At 42.4% G+C, this 14867-nt stretch overlaps 1 protein-coding gene across 2 annotated transcripts; it reads right to left on the bottom strand.

Annotated features, from left to right (window-relative positions):
* Nucleotides 1-6: 6 nt before the first annotated feature.
* LOC306938911 (tRNA selenocysteine 1-associated protein 1-like) lies at nt 7-7553 on the bottom strand. Of its 2 annotated transcripts, XR_013791797.1 has the most exons (10): nt 7348-7553; nt 6821-6918; nt 6518-6617; nt 6357-6409; nt 5598-5729; nt 3146-3262; nt 2237-2426; nt 1443-1473; nt 528-1277; nt 7-363 (listed from the first exon to the last, which is right to left on the bottom strand). XR_013791797.1 is itself a non-coding variant. In XM_079523278.1 (9 exons), the coding sequence occupies exons 1-9, from the start codon at nt 7369-7371 to the stop codon at nt 1114-1116; spliced, it is 909 nt and encodes a 302-aa protein (XP_079379404.1). In that variant the 5' UTR covers nt 7372-7553; the 3' UTR covers nt 7-1113. The 2 variants fall into 2 exon arrangements, 1 of the variants encoding a protein (XP_079379404.1); XM_079523278.1 differs by having other exon boundaries at nt 7-1277.
* Nucleotides 7554-14867: the final 7314 nt, after the last annotated feature.

Raw genomic sequence — 14867 nt, 5'->3', positions numbered from 1 at the left:
AGCCTGGACTTTAGTTATCAGTTTATTTCAATGGAAAACACAAAACAAAAATAATTATACAATGACATGGCTTTACACAACCTATTTAGAGGGAATGAAACATTCATTGTCTTCTAATAACATACAAGATTCATTTTCTTGGGCCAGAATGGGTAAAGAGTCTCCAAGGAGATGCCAGTAAATAAAAAATAAAAACATTTTTTTTTGAACAGGTAAAACATGCTGTATGAAGAAGAGCAAAGACCTCATTGCATAGAGCCATGTATGGAAGTAAGATCACACAGAAGTAATGTAATGGCAAAGTGTACACATGCAAGGTGCCAAAGTAAGTACCGGTAGTTACAAACAGGAGTTCCAGCAAGTCTTGGCCATTTTAATGTGCCAATATTTTGTCAATATTTCTTTGAGAATTGCAGGCAACCATTTGCTACAACCAAGATGACCATAGCAGAAAAAAACTCCTATAATTGCCTATTTCACTTCGATTCAACAAGGTGTAATTTCAGATAGAAAGAAAACTTTGGTACATACACAGTAAACGTGTGACACCCATGGAAATTATTATTTTCTTTTTGTTAATCTTTGTACATTGCATGTGTACATTTTTGAGAGGCGCCAGCCCCTCCTATATACATTGTCTTTAGTTCAATGGTTTGTTTTGTAAACGCCATTGACAATGAAGGGAAAATGTACGTCATAATGTGCCTCATTACGTCATATTGTCTATGTATTTTTAATGGCGTTTAATGTTTGTGTTGGCACCGTTTGTTTTACATCACCATTACATCACCTAATCAACAGGAGTTAAACTTTAATATAATTAGCGCCCCTCACTTCACACGGGTGTGATTTTGGAATTTACACTGCCTTACCGGCAATGACGTAATTTCAAAAGCCAGCAAAAATGGTTTGGTATTTGTACTTTGGGTTCAATTCAAGTTTAAAAATGCAGGAAAGAAAAAAGCCAAAAGGGGGAAGAAAAGGCATTTTACACAGTAAAATCCTCAAGTGTTCATTTAACTCTGTGTGTACAAAATGAAACCAAATAGATCCATACTCTGGATTTTACAGTGTACTGTCAAAGGAGAAAACATGGCAAGAGTCCTCTGAGGCTCAACTATAAACGGATTCTGGTATGCCTGAAGTAGCTTTAAAGTCCTGTTCTGTAGAGATGTCCAATGGCTGCCAGTGACACTCACTAAGAGCATCATACAGCTCTTCACTGAGTTCCATAAACCGTTTGTTGGCTTCTACCACATTCAGCTCCGAGTTGGGGTCTGTAATAAATGGACAGTTTCATTAAAATTCATTGCACAGTATTGACAAACATTGGGAATAGATTTGGGAATTCTTGTTTGCCAAGTTGTAGCAAAAATATGCTAATCAGCCCAGAGAGTGATTTTCCACTGTGGACACATTTTAGGGACACTGAAAATACTAACCTTCCAGGCCATCGTCCTCAGCGGCAGTTTCCTAAAAAGGGTAAAGCGTATCAGGTCACAACAACAAAGAATCAATATAGACAAAACATTTAAGACAATTAAGCAACTAGCGAGGAGACCAGCAGCAGACTCAGGTCCTCCTCATTTCCTATGCTTGCATCCTTTCCTTAAAAAGTCAAAGTCATACAATTTGTCACACATGTTACCGCAGTGAAAATTGTTCTCCGCATTTGACCCATCTCTTGGAGCGGTGAGCCGCAGCCGTGCCGCGCTCGGGAATCATTTGATTAGTTGATTTGACCCCCCAATCCAACCCATTGATGCTGAGTGCCAAGCAGGGAGTCATTGGGTCCCATTTTTACAGTCTTTGGTATGACCCGTCCGGGGATCGAACCCCGACCTCCCAGTTTCAGGGTGGACACTTTAACCACAAGGCCACTGTCTGGTCTTATATAGTAAACGAGAAGAGCAAGGTCATTTCTAAAAGAAGGTACGATCATCTATGTCATTTTATCTATCCAGCAATTCCAGCTGGCAGACTCGGCACACTGGGAGGCAAACTGCAGCCGACGAGGTCGATGGAATGCATTGCAGTCAATGAGGGCCAGGTGGACTAGCTTATGAACAAACACTATTTCTGAACGTTTGAGACCTTTGTAAAACTCAGTTCAGGACAATAAAACACATGAATAAAACGTTGTGTCGCTTTTTAACGAAGCAGTAAAAAGTGACATGTGTTCATTTATACACCGTCATACTGTCAAGATGTAAGCTGACTGATAAAGGGAACTTACCTGAGGCTGTGGTGGAGGATATTGTTGTGTGTAATCATACTGGTTGTAGCCATAGTTTCCTCCATTCATGTCATAACCCCAGTTTGCATAGTACCCGTTACCAGAATAGGTCTGCTGCTGTTGGTACGGTTGGTAGTTTTCTCTGTATCCTCCTGAGTTTGACTGCCACGATCTGTCTGGTTGTCTGTTCCTAAAACTCGCAAGAGAACAAAGAATGGATTCGCACATGAACTTGGAGGCGAGAGGAATAGCTGATTAACCGTTCACGCCAATTGACTAAAATGAGGGCTTGTCAGTGGGAATGGCCCGTCCTAATGCACATAACGTGTTAACAGATTAACCCCGTAAAAAATAAAATAGTTATCATGGAGTCATGGACCCTGGTGACCGTTTTGTTGTCTTCAACATCCAGAGGCCACTAACTGTTGGTATCTCATGTGTAGTGTGTAGAGAGTAAAGGGCCTTGCAAACGTGAAGCGAGGAACGCAGGCGTTGTTGCCTGGATCAACGACATGGTCTCCTCCAGGTCTGTTGAAGAGGGGGCGCAACAACGCAAGCGTAAAAAAAAAAGAAGCTAAATAGAATCCAGGTCTGGTGAGTCGCGGGCGTGTGCACGTAACGAGCACAAATTCACGGGACCGCGCTCACGTAAATACGCTTGCGTTGTCGCACTGCGACTGCTCCGAGCAAAAACGCAGGTCTCATTGAAAATGAACTATAGGCGCGTTTTATTGCTCCCCGTTGGCAAGGCCCTTTATGCATCATGGAGTTCTATCGGTCAAAAGTACCAACATGTTGGCAGAGATCTGTGCTAGTTTTTTCCATTTGGAAGACGGAAGAAATACAGCTTGGGTTTGAGAGGTTATTGAGAGAGGAGTCATGATGACATACGCATTGCAGAGAACTTACTTGTTTGCAGCTAGACTCAGTCGGAGCGGTTTCCCACCGAGACCCACTGCCCCCTGACACTCCTCCAATGACTTCTTCTGCAGTCTCTCGTCAGGGAACTGAACAAAGCCACACCCTCTGAACACAGGCAGCGTTTTTAATTACAGTTATTAAAATCAAGTGACAGACATAATCATAACACCAGAATTGCCAGCCTCTGCCATTTAACACTCCCTGCTCCAAAAAACGAACCTCCTTAAACAAACAGTTATGTATCGATCAATATCATTTTGGAACATGTTACCACCCCACATTTATATAATACAAAATAAATTATCTTTCAAATATGCTTTAAAGGAACACTTGTTACAGCTGACCACATGACCGGAATGTAAATGGTAAAAAATGGTAAATGGGGCATTTATATAGCGCCTTTATCCAAGGCGCTTTACATAGATTGTGCATCAATTCACCCAATTCACCCACACATTCATACACCGATGGCGGCAGAAACCATGCAAGGCACTAGCCAGCACATCGGGAGCAATTTAGGGTTCAGTGTCTTGCTCAAGGACACTTCGACACTAACTCTGGGGGAGCCCGGGTTTGAACAGGCAACCTTGCGGTTACCATCCAGCCACTCTACCCCTGAGCCACCGACATGTAATTCTTATTATGTTGTATTTAATTTTATAGAATACATTGTAATTATGTATTGTCATGTATTTAATCTTGTAGAAATGTATTTGTAATGATGTATTAATGTGCTTTTTGTATGTATTTTATATGGACCCCAGGAAGCTTAGCTGTCGCCCCGGCGTCAGCTAATGGGGATCCATTCAATAAACAATCAGTTTAGCCACTAAAAACAATTAGAGGGCCATTGTATATAGCAGTGGTTCTCAACCAGTGGTCCTTGAGGACGTTCCAGGTGGTCCCCAACTAAATGATGGAGTTTGTAACCAAATGGACCCTCATACTCTTAGGAGTGTCAAATGTGCACTCTTAGGAGTGTCAAATGTGCATTTTACGCTCTCTGGAGTTAAATCATTGTTAAAACATCTGCATGACTTAATTTACAAGAAGTCTACACAATTAGAGAATGTAGAATAATTGTTATTTTGATCGTTTGCCTGTTATCTCTCCCATGGCACCACATAAATACAGCATGGAATTGTAGACAACATCACATCAAACGATAACAAAAATATTCAAAGTTTTGGGTCTGAGAGGTTAAATCTCATCAAATGGTGGTCCGTGGCTCAAATGCCGAATAAATAATGGATCTTGATATGAAAAGGGTCTTTTGTTTTTCTTGTTTGTTTTTGTTTTTCTCCAGAGGAAAAAAAAAAGAAAATGTAACTTTGGTCACCATTCAGAACAAATATACCTGTGAGATACGAGCACAAACGATTGTAATGCACTTGACCACATGATGTAAGGTAGTTCACTATGCTTGTACACAATGACCAAAATAAAAACATAATTAAAAAAAAAAAAAAAAGGGTTGAAAACCACTGGTATAGAGCATTCAACTTTTTGGTTTAATAAAAATCCTGTCATCTACTAGGTGGGACCCCTCTATGGCAATCAGCAGGGCTTTAATTTGTGCCGGAGCTGGGCTGAGCTGAGCTCCAGTACCTGCCTAACCTCGCCTCACCAGGCTTTCCACCACCTCGGAGGACAGCCTGGTCTCTGTTTCAAAAGTCCGTATGATCCTGTCGGGAGCGGATGATATCGTTACGTCATGTTGTAGTATTGTTTTGTAGGCGACAGGCAGGAACAACAGGCGGCAACTTCCTTTTCCCTCAAACAATAAAAGCTCTCGTAGCCTGTAGCTTTTATTGAGAAAAATCGGTTTGAGGGAAAAGGAAGTTGCCGCCTGTTGTTCCTGCCTGTCGACTAAAATCCGCTCCCGACAGGATCATATACCTAAATGAAATGGTGCCCAGGCTAGTACCTGCCTGCTGCACTCCAGGAAATGTAGAAGGCGCTCCGTCACCTCAAATGTACATACAATACTGTACGTTTTATTTTAGGCTATTTATAATTTTCACATTTTCCCCTCAGTGAAATGAAACAAGAGTTACATTTGTAAATCGCCACAATTTAAATGCATTATTATTCGCCGTTAGAATGGTTGCACCAGTGACCCGGGTGATCCAATCCTACACTCGCATAACTTTGTCAGATTCATGACCTTCGGCACCTAATAATATTGTCACATTCCCAAAATAGGGACAGCAGGATTCATGTGGTTAAGCCAGGGCTTAAACCCAAAGAAAATCCCAAGACTGAAAATGTTTTTTTGCAAATCTGCACTGAACCCATTAAATGACCCCTATGAAATCCTCAGGACTGAAATCAGTCCCCAGGACTGAGAACTTAACCCTGGGTTAAGCACAGACCACAGTTAAGTGAGAGTTATTGATTAGTTATTGAGTTAGTGATTATAGTCAAGGGGTCGACTCACTTTGAGTTCCCCGTGCTGTCTAGGATCACCTTCCCGCCACGACAGGAGGGGTAACGGTTGTAGAAGAACTCGTACAGCATGCCGTCATCCACTTCTGGTGTGAGATCGCCAACAAACAGGGAGAACATCTGACTGTGATGGAGAGAAGAAAAGACTGGCGTCTCAATGATCCATGTTGATGATAATTTTGTCCCGACTTTGGGCCGTTTCCATCCATCCTTAAATTGTGACTGAGGACTATAGAGCACCGAAGTCTGATGTCAATATCGGTAGAAGGCGCAAATCCACATGTACTTTTTTATTTGCATTGTAATCCCCATAGGAGGATTTTAGATCGCCTCATATAATAACTGTGTTTGAAAAATAAACAAATCATCCAGGCCGCTTCACTCATATGGATATGAAGAATCAACTGACTGAGAGAAAACGCTATAGTTACTTCTACTGAATTAGTTACATTTTCGCTAGAAACAGACTGTTATCATATGAGTGACTGACTGTCGCGAACGATACAGAGACACCTCCCTGACAATAACGCAGAGACAGCTCGTTTATTTTTGGACCACAACGCTTATATGAAACGATTTTAAGATGACCCCATGTTATTCTCCATAGAGAAATTACTTCCGTGAACCAGGCAGAACCAGGGGATGAGCGAGTGACGTCAGGACTTCGGCGCTCTATTACTACTATGGAAACTTCATCATACCTCTCTTTCAGAATCAATCAATTGTCTTTCACCCAGACAGCAGCACTCACCCACTTTCCCCTTGTTTCCCAAAAGTGGCTCGGTTTAGCTTGAATCTTCTAGCCTGCATGAAATCAAAACATGTTATAAAGCAAGCATGACTTCTGTCTCATTGCGTCCCGTCAACTGAAATGTGGACAAATCTAACATTTTGGGAAAATGGACGTTTTACTGGATTGGATCCCGGCAGGGCTTTTCCATTGACTTTACGCAGACATCTTTCAGCCGTTCCCTCGTCTGTCAGTTCCACAAAGCAGTAACCCAAAGCACCCCTGGGTAGTTTGTAAAAACAAACGTATACAGATGAAAAAAATAAAATATATATTGAAATTTTATTTTCATTTAGAGGTTAGCCCCTTGAGATGAATCATCTCGTTTTAGGAGGGGGTCCTCGAAATAAAAGAATAGAAGCAGTAACATTTTATGTAAGATGCTAAAAAGGGTCAAATCAAATTAAAATAAGTACTATAGTCACCCTGTCACTTTGTTCCGTATGATCCGGACATTTATCACCTGTTCACCCATGGTCCCAAAGGCTCGGGTGACAAACTTCTCGTCCATGTAGGGCTCCAACTATAACAAGGAAAAGGAAATCATGCATTGGTTGATTGATTGAAGTATTTATTAACAGTATGCAGAATTACAGTACATTTCAATCACAACTCAATACAAAAAACGTGGACGACCCAATAAAGCACTACACTTGTTTACAAGAGGGTCCACCTTGTTGAATTCATCATAACATTTAGAGACGTACAAATATACACTTCTATATAGCCAAAAAACAGGAAATCATCATCAAAAAGGAGGCATGACTTAATTTTATGACTGTTAGCGTGGATTTACTATTTGGTACTCTCTTTAAGCATTGATGGCAGCAATGTTTTTGTTGTAGCTGCTGCAACATTCGTTTTATTTATCATAATACAACTTATGTGGAGGTTGGTGAGCTAACAACGATAGTTAAACCTAGCTGCATTTTCTTTTTATAGAATAACTCACATTCCCCATCCATAGGGTGCTCATGGTGACGGTGTAGCTCTAGAGATCGACAATTTAAATATCCTTTTTCGGAAAATGTAGTTTGCAAGTTCACCCGTAAACACAAACGATCTGGTTAATCCTCTGAACATGAAACACACGCGCGTCGCACACAGTACACGTCACGTCACAGCGTCGGTGGCGCTTAAAAACAACGTACGTCACGCAAGGAACACCCATCACCATAGACTAGAGCATAGATATATATAAACTCTAGATAGCTCACCCGCGCTGTTGGCCAATGGAGAGCGACGTCGTTACGTGGCGGCCATCTTACCTCGGGACACATAACATTGTGTCTATGGGGCATGTACTCTTAAATGACCATAACTTGCTCAATTTTCAACCGATTTTCAAACGGTTTGGTTTGTTATAAACGTCAGAGACGTCCGCATACGTATATGATTTTATACGACGTTCATATAAAAAACATAAATTAAGCAGATAAGCGTCCTGAATCATAGCCACGTTGACAACGTTTGTAATAAACCAACCCGTTTGTAAATCCGTCAAGATTTGAGCGAGTTATGACTGTTTTTGTTTGAGCTGCCATTGAACATACTGTACTGTAGCCCCGAAGTAAGATGGCTGCCGGGTGAACGACGTCAGAAACTCCGCCTTGAGCCATCTAGTGTTTATATATATATCTATGGACTAGAGTATATGGGGAACACCGAAATGTGTGACCCATCGAATTATGTGACTATGGCAACAGCAAGAGGACATAAAATAAAAAAAAATAAAAAAAAAGCGATACACCCACACACCCACAGACACTTTGTCTAATTTGCTTTGCAAGTTTGCACTGAACACTTTCATAAACGGAACAAAACGTAAACAGTTGAGTTTAGCTTGCAACATTGCAATTAAGCTAATGGCAGAAACAGTTTGTGTGGAGACCTGGAGATGTCGCCATGACAACATAATCACAAATACACAAGCCTAATGTTGATGACGTCCCGCTTCCGCCACCTAGCGGCTGGCTGCACCTGTTTGTTGATTTGATGACGTCAGAGCTAGAGCATCTCTACTGCTGCACAAGGTTACCAAGATCATCATTAGAACCCAAAAGCAAAAGCAAAGCAAAGTTCTTTGTTTACCCAGGGTAAGTGGACTAAGCTCGAGATGCTTGTTTACAGCCACGCCCTGCTCATAGAACATTTCATGGTTGGGGTTCAATGCCTTGCTCAAGGGCACTTCAGCGGTGGTAATTTTAACGTGCTGGTCCGGGGATTCGAACTGGCGACCTTCCGGTATCAAGACCGCTCCGCAAACCGTTCGGCTACCGCTGCCCCGAGCAGCAACGCAGAGGAAACGCACTTTACAGGAGATGGAGGAAGACGCAGGGGTAGAAAGAGAGATGGAATCGGACTACGAGGAGGAGGGCATATGTCAGCTGTGACACTTTGTATGCTTATATATGGAGTTCTTTGTTAGGCATGCCCAAATATGGAGTCTTGCCCGGGCAGAGGCCTTGTGATGTCAGCTGTGTCCCCTTGTATGCCCATATGGAGTTCAGCTTGTGACTGCAACTTGTTCCTGTTCGCAGATGACTCAGCACTGCTGGTCTCGGACAGGGACAAACTGCAGGTTGAAAATGCCCTCAGCTCTGAACTCGGTAGAATCTGCACCTGGCTCGCTGATAACAAACTATCTTTACACCTGGGAAAAACTGAATCCATTCTCTTTGGCTCTATTAGTAATCTCAGCAAGGCAAATGGCTTCTTGGTTAGAGTGGGTGACAATGTTATCACACGTAAAGAGGAAATTACCTACCTAGGTTCCATCCTGGAGGCTAATCTTTCCGGTGATAAAATGGCCACCAACGTAATCAAAAAAGTCCACCATAGAACAAGATTCCTCTACAGGATCTCCTCACTGGTCAACAAAAACACCTTGAAGACCTTAACAGGAGCCCTTGTACAGGGTTTCTTTGACTATGCATGCACCTCCTGGTACCACAGCACCTCAAAGGCCCTTAAAACCAGGCTCCAGACTTCCCAAAACAAACTGGTCAGGCTCCTACTTGATCTAGCCCCCCGAACCCACCTCACCCCTGCCCACTTCGACAGGCTGGAATGGCTTAGGGTCGACGACAGAGTACAGCATCTTGCAATGGGTCTGGTCCACAAGATTCGATACACCACCAAGATACCCATGTACCTGTCTAGATACTTCCTTAATGTTAACGAAGTCCACACCCACAACACCAGAGGGAGTGCAACGAACCATGTACAACCCAGATTCGGCACAAACAAGGGACTAAATTCTTTTCGCTCCTATGCCACCAAAATGTGGAACGCCCTACCAACTGTCATTAAGACATGCGAATCCCTTGACTCCTTCAAAACCGCTCTCAAAGGGCACCTACGGATGGCTGCAATTCGAAACTGGCCCCCGTAAAATCTGAATCCCCCCCCACCGCCCCCCCCTTTTTCCCCTCACTGTATATATTTCTTTTCCCTTTTTACCTCCTTTATGATGAATTCCTGTTCTGTCTATAGAAGTGTCTATTTGTACGTCTCTAAATGTTTTGATGATTTGAACATGGTGGACCCTATTGGAAACAAGTGTAATGCTTAATTGGGTCGTCCACTCACAGTTAACAGCCTTTGTATTGAGTTTGTGCTTGAAATGTACTGTAATTCTGCAAACTGTTAATAAATTCTTCAATCAATCAATCAATCAATCCTCTTGTTGGCCTCGACCCTCCTCTTCACCTGGTCCAGGGACGAGTGCTCCACGCGCATGAACATGCCTTGGTTCCCATGGTGTTTCTTTCCATTGATGTGGTCCAGGAAGTTGATGGAGTCTTTCACGACACAGTCACACACATTACAGTAATGCAAAACTTGAAGATCTCTCATGATTCTGATACGCAGCTCTTCAGGTTGACCCTGAAACCCGACCTGCTTGGCAACTGTGTGTAACAAAATGGTTCGGCCCGAACCATCAACCAGAACCGCATATGCTTCCATTACTCTGCCACCATTGCAAATTAGAACTTTGCAAACCTTTAACATGACGTTTCTCCCTTTAGGTGGTGGATAACCCACATGCAAGGACTCTCCTGCTATAACTAAGATTTTAGAAGCTGGCTGCAGTAATTCCTCTTAGCTCCTGTCACGTCTCGATCTTGGGTGTCCTAGGGGTCCACAAATGTTCATCTGCTCTCCGGTTCGACTGGGGCCGGCTCATATTAATACTGTGAGAAGCCAGAATGTGGGTCCACCACATTGTTCACACCTAGTCTGTAGACTACATACACCCTCTTGCCTGATGACGACGTCCGCAGAAAAAACACTGTTTCGTCCGCCAAGTCAGCCTGAACCAAATTTGTATTCAGGCGTTTAAGCTTGTCACCGCAATCACAATAGGGGCAATACTACCTCCTGCCATCTTGCCGATTTCTCTTGGTATGATCTGCAGAGTTGGGTGATACCACCGCACCATGCATGATGGTTGCTTGTCTCCGCCACCGACATGCTGATATGTACCCGATAAGCTTGACCTCGGTCAAGCTTATCGGGGATCTATAGTCTAGAAATGTTCATGTAAAACTATTGGCCGTGCACACAAACTTATGCAAAAACTATTGCCCGTGTACACAGTGGTTAATCCTAAGTGTGAGGAGCTACAGGGCTGACAAGAGCCTAGTACAGAGCCTATTAGAGTCTAGTACAGCCACACAATAGTAGCCTATTCCAGCCGGATCCAGCGTAACTTTTCCCCCTCTCCTAGTCCATTCTCCCACTAGGCTAGACATAACAAATGTTAGATTTTTTTTGTTTACTCTTTTGAATTTAAATAATTGAAAAACGAACTTGTTGTGGCATGGCCCAGATCAGTGCTATTTATATTGTACTTTACTTAATAAATTACGGTAACATTTCATAATGACTGACTAGGAGAAAGAACGGACTAAAAAATATGACGATTAATCACTCTGGAAATGTTAATACTGCATGGGATTGTTTGTATTATTATTATTATTATTATTATTATTATTATTATTATTATTATTATTATTATTATTATTATTATTATTTGCTGTTGTTAGTTTGGACTCAGGGTCACTGAATCACTAAGCCTCTCCACCACGGCAAGGTCACAGCAATAGGAGAGGAAGTGGCCCTTAAAAGGGCCGGGGGTTGGGGGGGGGTACAGGGTCTCGAGCTCTCACATGAGGGAAAAGTAGTTTGCTACAGCAGACAACCGTTCCTCCATGATCTCCTCCTTCTCCTCCAGAAGGGAATGCCATTCATCCTCATTGATCCTCAACTGCTCTGACAGCAGGGTCTCCTTCTCCTCCGTCTTACGGAGAGAAAAGTAGTCCTCCACACGAGACTCCCATTCCTCCATCCTCTCCTCAAACTCCTCCACAATGGCCTGCCACTCATCCTCCTTGATCCTCCACCTCTCCTCCCTGCACTCCTCCGTCTCCGCCAGTTCTGGGTGGTTGACCACAGCGTTGATGAAACTACCAGAGTAGTAACTTCGTGTCACCGCCATCATAATGGATATAGGTCTTCTCCTGCTAAGGTTCTGAGCTGTACTGTCTCAGTGTCTCTCCAAAAGAAGTGATGTGTAACAGCCTGTACAGCCAGGCTTTATTCTGTTGGTTGCCCGTTGCCCATTGGCTGATGCCTAGCAACGGTTTGTACACAGAACGCTCTGACGTCACCCATATCAACAAACAGCTGCAGGTGATGGAGATGTCGCCATGACAACACAAATACACATGTCTCGCCGAGACATGTGTATTTGTGTTGTCATGGCGACATCTCCACACGACCAAAGGACACGTTGTGCCAGGTAAATAATCAGTGACAAACGTGTGTCAATATTTTACTTTGTCTTTTGTTTTTAAACGTTGCTGTTAGCTTGCAAGCTAACCTTTAGCTTCAAGCTAACTCGGCTGTTTGTTTATGAGGGCGTTGACGTCCTCATAAACAACATGCTTTGTTTATTATGGTAATATAAGGAATATTTCAGACATTATGTCATACTACTTATTGTGATTTGGGTACTGGGTAGGTGCCTTTCACGATGTGTTTTCCACAGTAATGGATGTTTAGCATATAATTCAGTCAGGCAGCAGAGATTTGTTTATAGTATTGATGAACATATTTTGTTGCTTAGGGCTAGTGAGCGAAAACATTCTTTTTCTCAAATCAGCTTGAATATACCTGTGGCATCAAATAGGCTAACTATCTGTTAAACATTCTTGTCCTATGGTGTGCACTGTGCATTATATAACGGTCATGTAAAGTCATTTTAATGTCAGTGCTATTTTTTATATATAATCAACTGTTGGACAAACAACAGCCATGTCCAGTTAGTCACAAGTGCTTGCCATGCCTTGATGTATCATGGGTTACTGGGTTAGATATCCACAAGGAAATAGACAAGATAAAAGCCAGTAATCTTAAAAGAAATCTTAAAAAGAGTTCCCAAAAATGTTGCCAGCTCCAGTCTGTCTTCCTGAATGTTTGTGGGAGTTACTGATTTTGACTTTGGGCCAGGTGTAACTGTCACATCCACAATATTATGTGTATAATGTGCCGTAAATGAGAAAATATGAGTGTCACCACTTTACCTGTATTCACATTCACCATGCATATTATGCACAAATATACTATTAATATTAACTAAGTTGATATTCACAAACATGTGTACAGTCTTGACAAGTTTGGCAAGTCAATTCAAGAAAAGCTAAGGTGTGGCAATAAGGACCCCTGATAGCATCAACATCAATGGCCATTTAAAGACAGGCTATAAAGGTACTATAAAGGTACAACAGTCATGCTGCTTCATCATGTAAACATATTCAACTACAATTCTGTCACGGTGTGAGTCAAGTTGAGTATAGGACCCAAACGCAGGATGAGAGGCAGAGGCAGGGAAAGTCAAGTTCAGTGTTTTATTGCGACCAAACAGGAGGAGCAGGCATACTGTATGTAACAATTATGGCGGCCAAACCATCTTGTAATTAACGCGATAAACAACGTGTGGAACTTAAAGTAAACATCTCATTATTAAATTGACTTAAAGTTAAAAGTTAAAAACAAGGTGTAAACAACGGTGTAAATATAAGTAAGCTTTAAAATGCAGTCTCTGTTCTGAGATGAGAGATTCAGCACCATGGACAGTGTCATGGACAGAGCAGAATTGTATTCACTTGACACTGAGGATTTCACAGAGAACTTTCTTTTTCAGTTCATTACAGCAAGGTCTGTTCCAGTTGAAAAGCTCATTCCAGTTGAACTTATTTAAACATAGTAGTAACATACTATGCAACAATATGAATAAGTCAGACCACAGAGTCTATACTGATGACTTAAAAACACATCATCCTGGATCAAATAGGACACGGCAACAAAGGTCTTACAGGTTTTCAGGTAGTCCTCTCAGGGCCTCTCTACATTTTCAGAGCATTCCTTGCCAGAGGTGTGTGCATAGTTTAGAGATCAAAGTCAAAGTCGTACGCTTTGTCACACACGTTACCGCAGTGAAATTTGTTCTCCGCATTTGTCCCATCTCTTGGAGCGGTGAGCCGCAGCCAAGGAGCGGTGAGCTGCAGCCGTGCCGCGCTGCTGCGGAATCATTTGATTTGTTGATTTAACCCCCCAATCCAACCCTTTGATGCTGAATGCCAAGCAGGGAGGCCTTTGTTGTGTTAATGTTTTATGTGCTGTTTAGTCTGCCATCTATTGTCAGATTGAGGTAATGGTTTCTACTTTACCACAGGGGTTCTCAACCCGTGGGTCGCGACCCCTCGGGGGGTCGCCAAATTATTTTGGGGGGTCCCCAAATAATAAAAAAATAAAAAATAAAATAAAAAGATTTTTTTTTTTTGCAACTGAATGGCTGTGAAATGGAAATGAAGAGTTTACATATAGTACACAGTACATGCATACACCTTCCCTAATGATTATATCTGGTATATTTATGGTGTATTGTCTATATTATTAAGGTTATGTAGCAGTCAATTTATATTGGGGGTCGGGAGGGGGCGGGGCGGGGGTCCCGAGACATTGCCAAAGCATTTTCGGGGGTCCCCGGCCAAAAACGTTGAGAACCCCTGCTTTACCACATAATGACATTCCTCATGGAATCTCAAATCTACTTTGTGACCTAATATACTGTTTTCCAAAAGATTATTTTTTTCCAGTAACGACAAAACCCCCCCCCAAAAAAACAGATCCAGGTCCTAATCTTGCTCTCCTCTTTGTCTCACAGTTGTGTCCTCTGAACACGTGTTCTGTGGTGTTCCAGTCAGGAGGTGTGGGAGTCGTGTCAAGGAAGTCAAGGAAGTGGTGGAGTTTGTCAAGAGCTCAAATCAGAAACCTTCCAGGTGTGTAACGGTTGCTACACACTTATGTGAGGGTAGCCTCGGAGACCGTAGGGGTTCTGTTAAGTGTTAATATGAGGGAGGAGGGCACTGGGAGGGTCAGTTCAGAATAATCAGTAAAACAATT

This window comes from Electrona antarctica, assembly GCF_951216825.1.
Source record: "Electrona antarctica genome assembly, chromosome: 15".
In the NCBI taxonomy this organism is placed as follows: domain Eukaryota; kingdom Metazoa; phylum Chordata; class Actinopteri; order Myctophiformes; family Myctophidae; genus Electrona; species Electrona antarctica.
The sequence above is the reverse complement of the archived record's forward strand: the minus strand, read 5'-3'. Positions and strand labels throughout refer to the sequence as shown.

Excerpts from the sequence above, each read along its gene's own strand:
- LOC306938911 (XM_079523278.1), bottom strand. The coding sequence starts at position 7,371 with ATGAGCACCCTATGGATGGGGAAT. Across the intron at positions 5,730-6,356 it reads GGGAAACAAGGGGAAAGTGG|TCAGATGTTCTCCCTGTTTG; the intron begins GTGAGTGCTGCT and ends TCTCCATCACAG. Across the intron at positions 1,474-2,236 it reads ATCCTCCACCACAGCCTCAG|GAAACTGCCGCTGAGGACGA; the intron begins GTAAGTTCCCTT and ends TACCCTTTTTAG.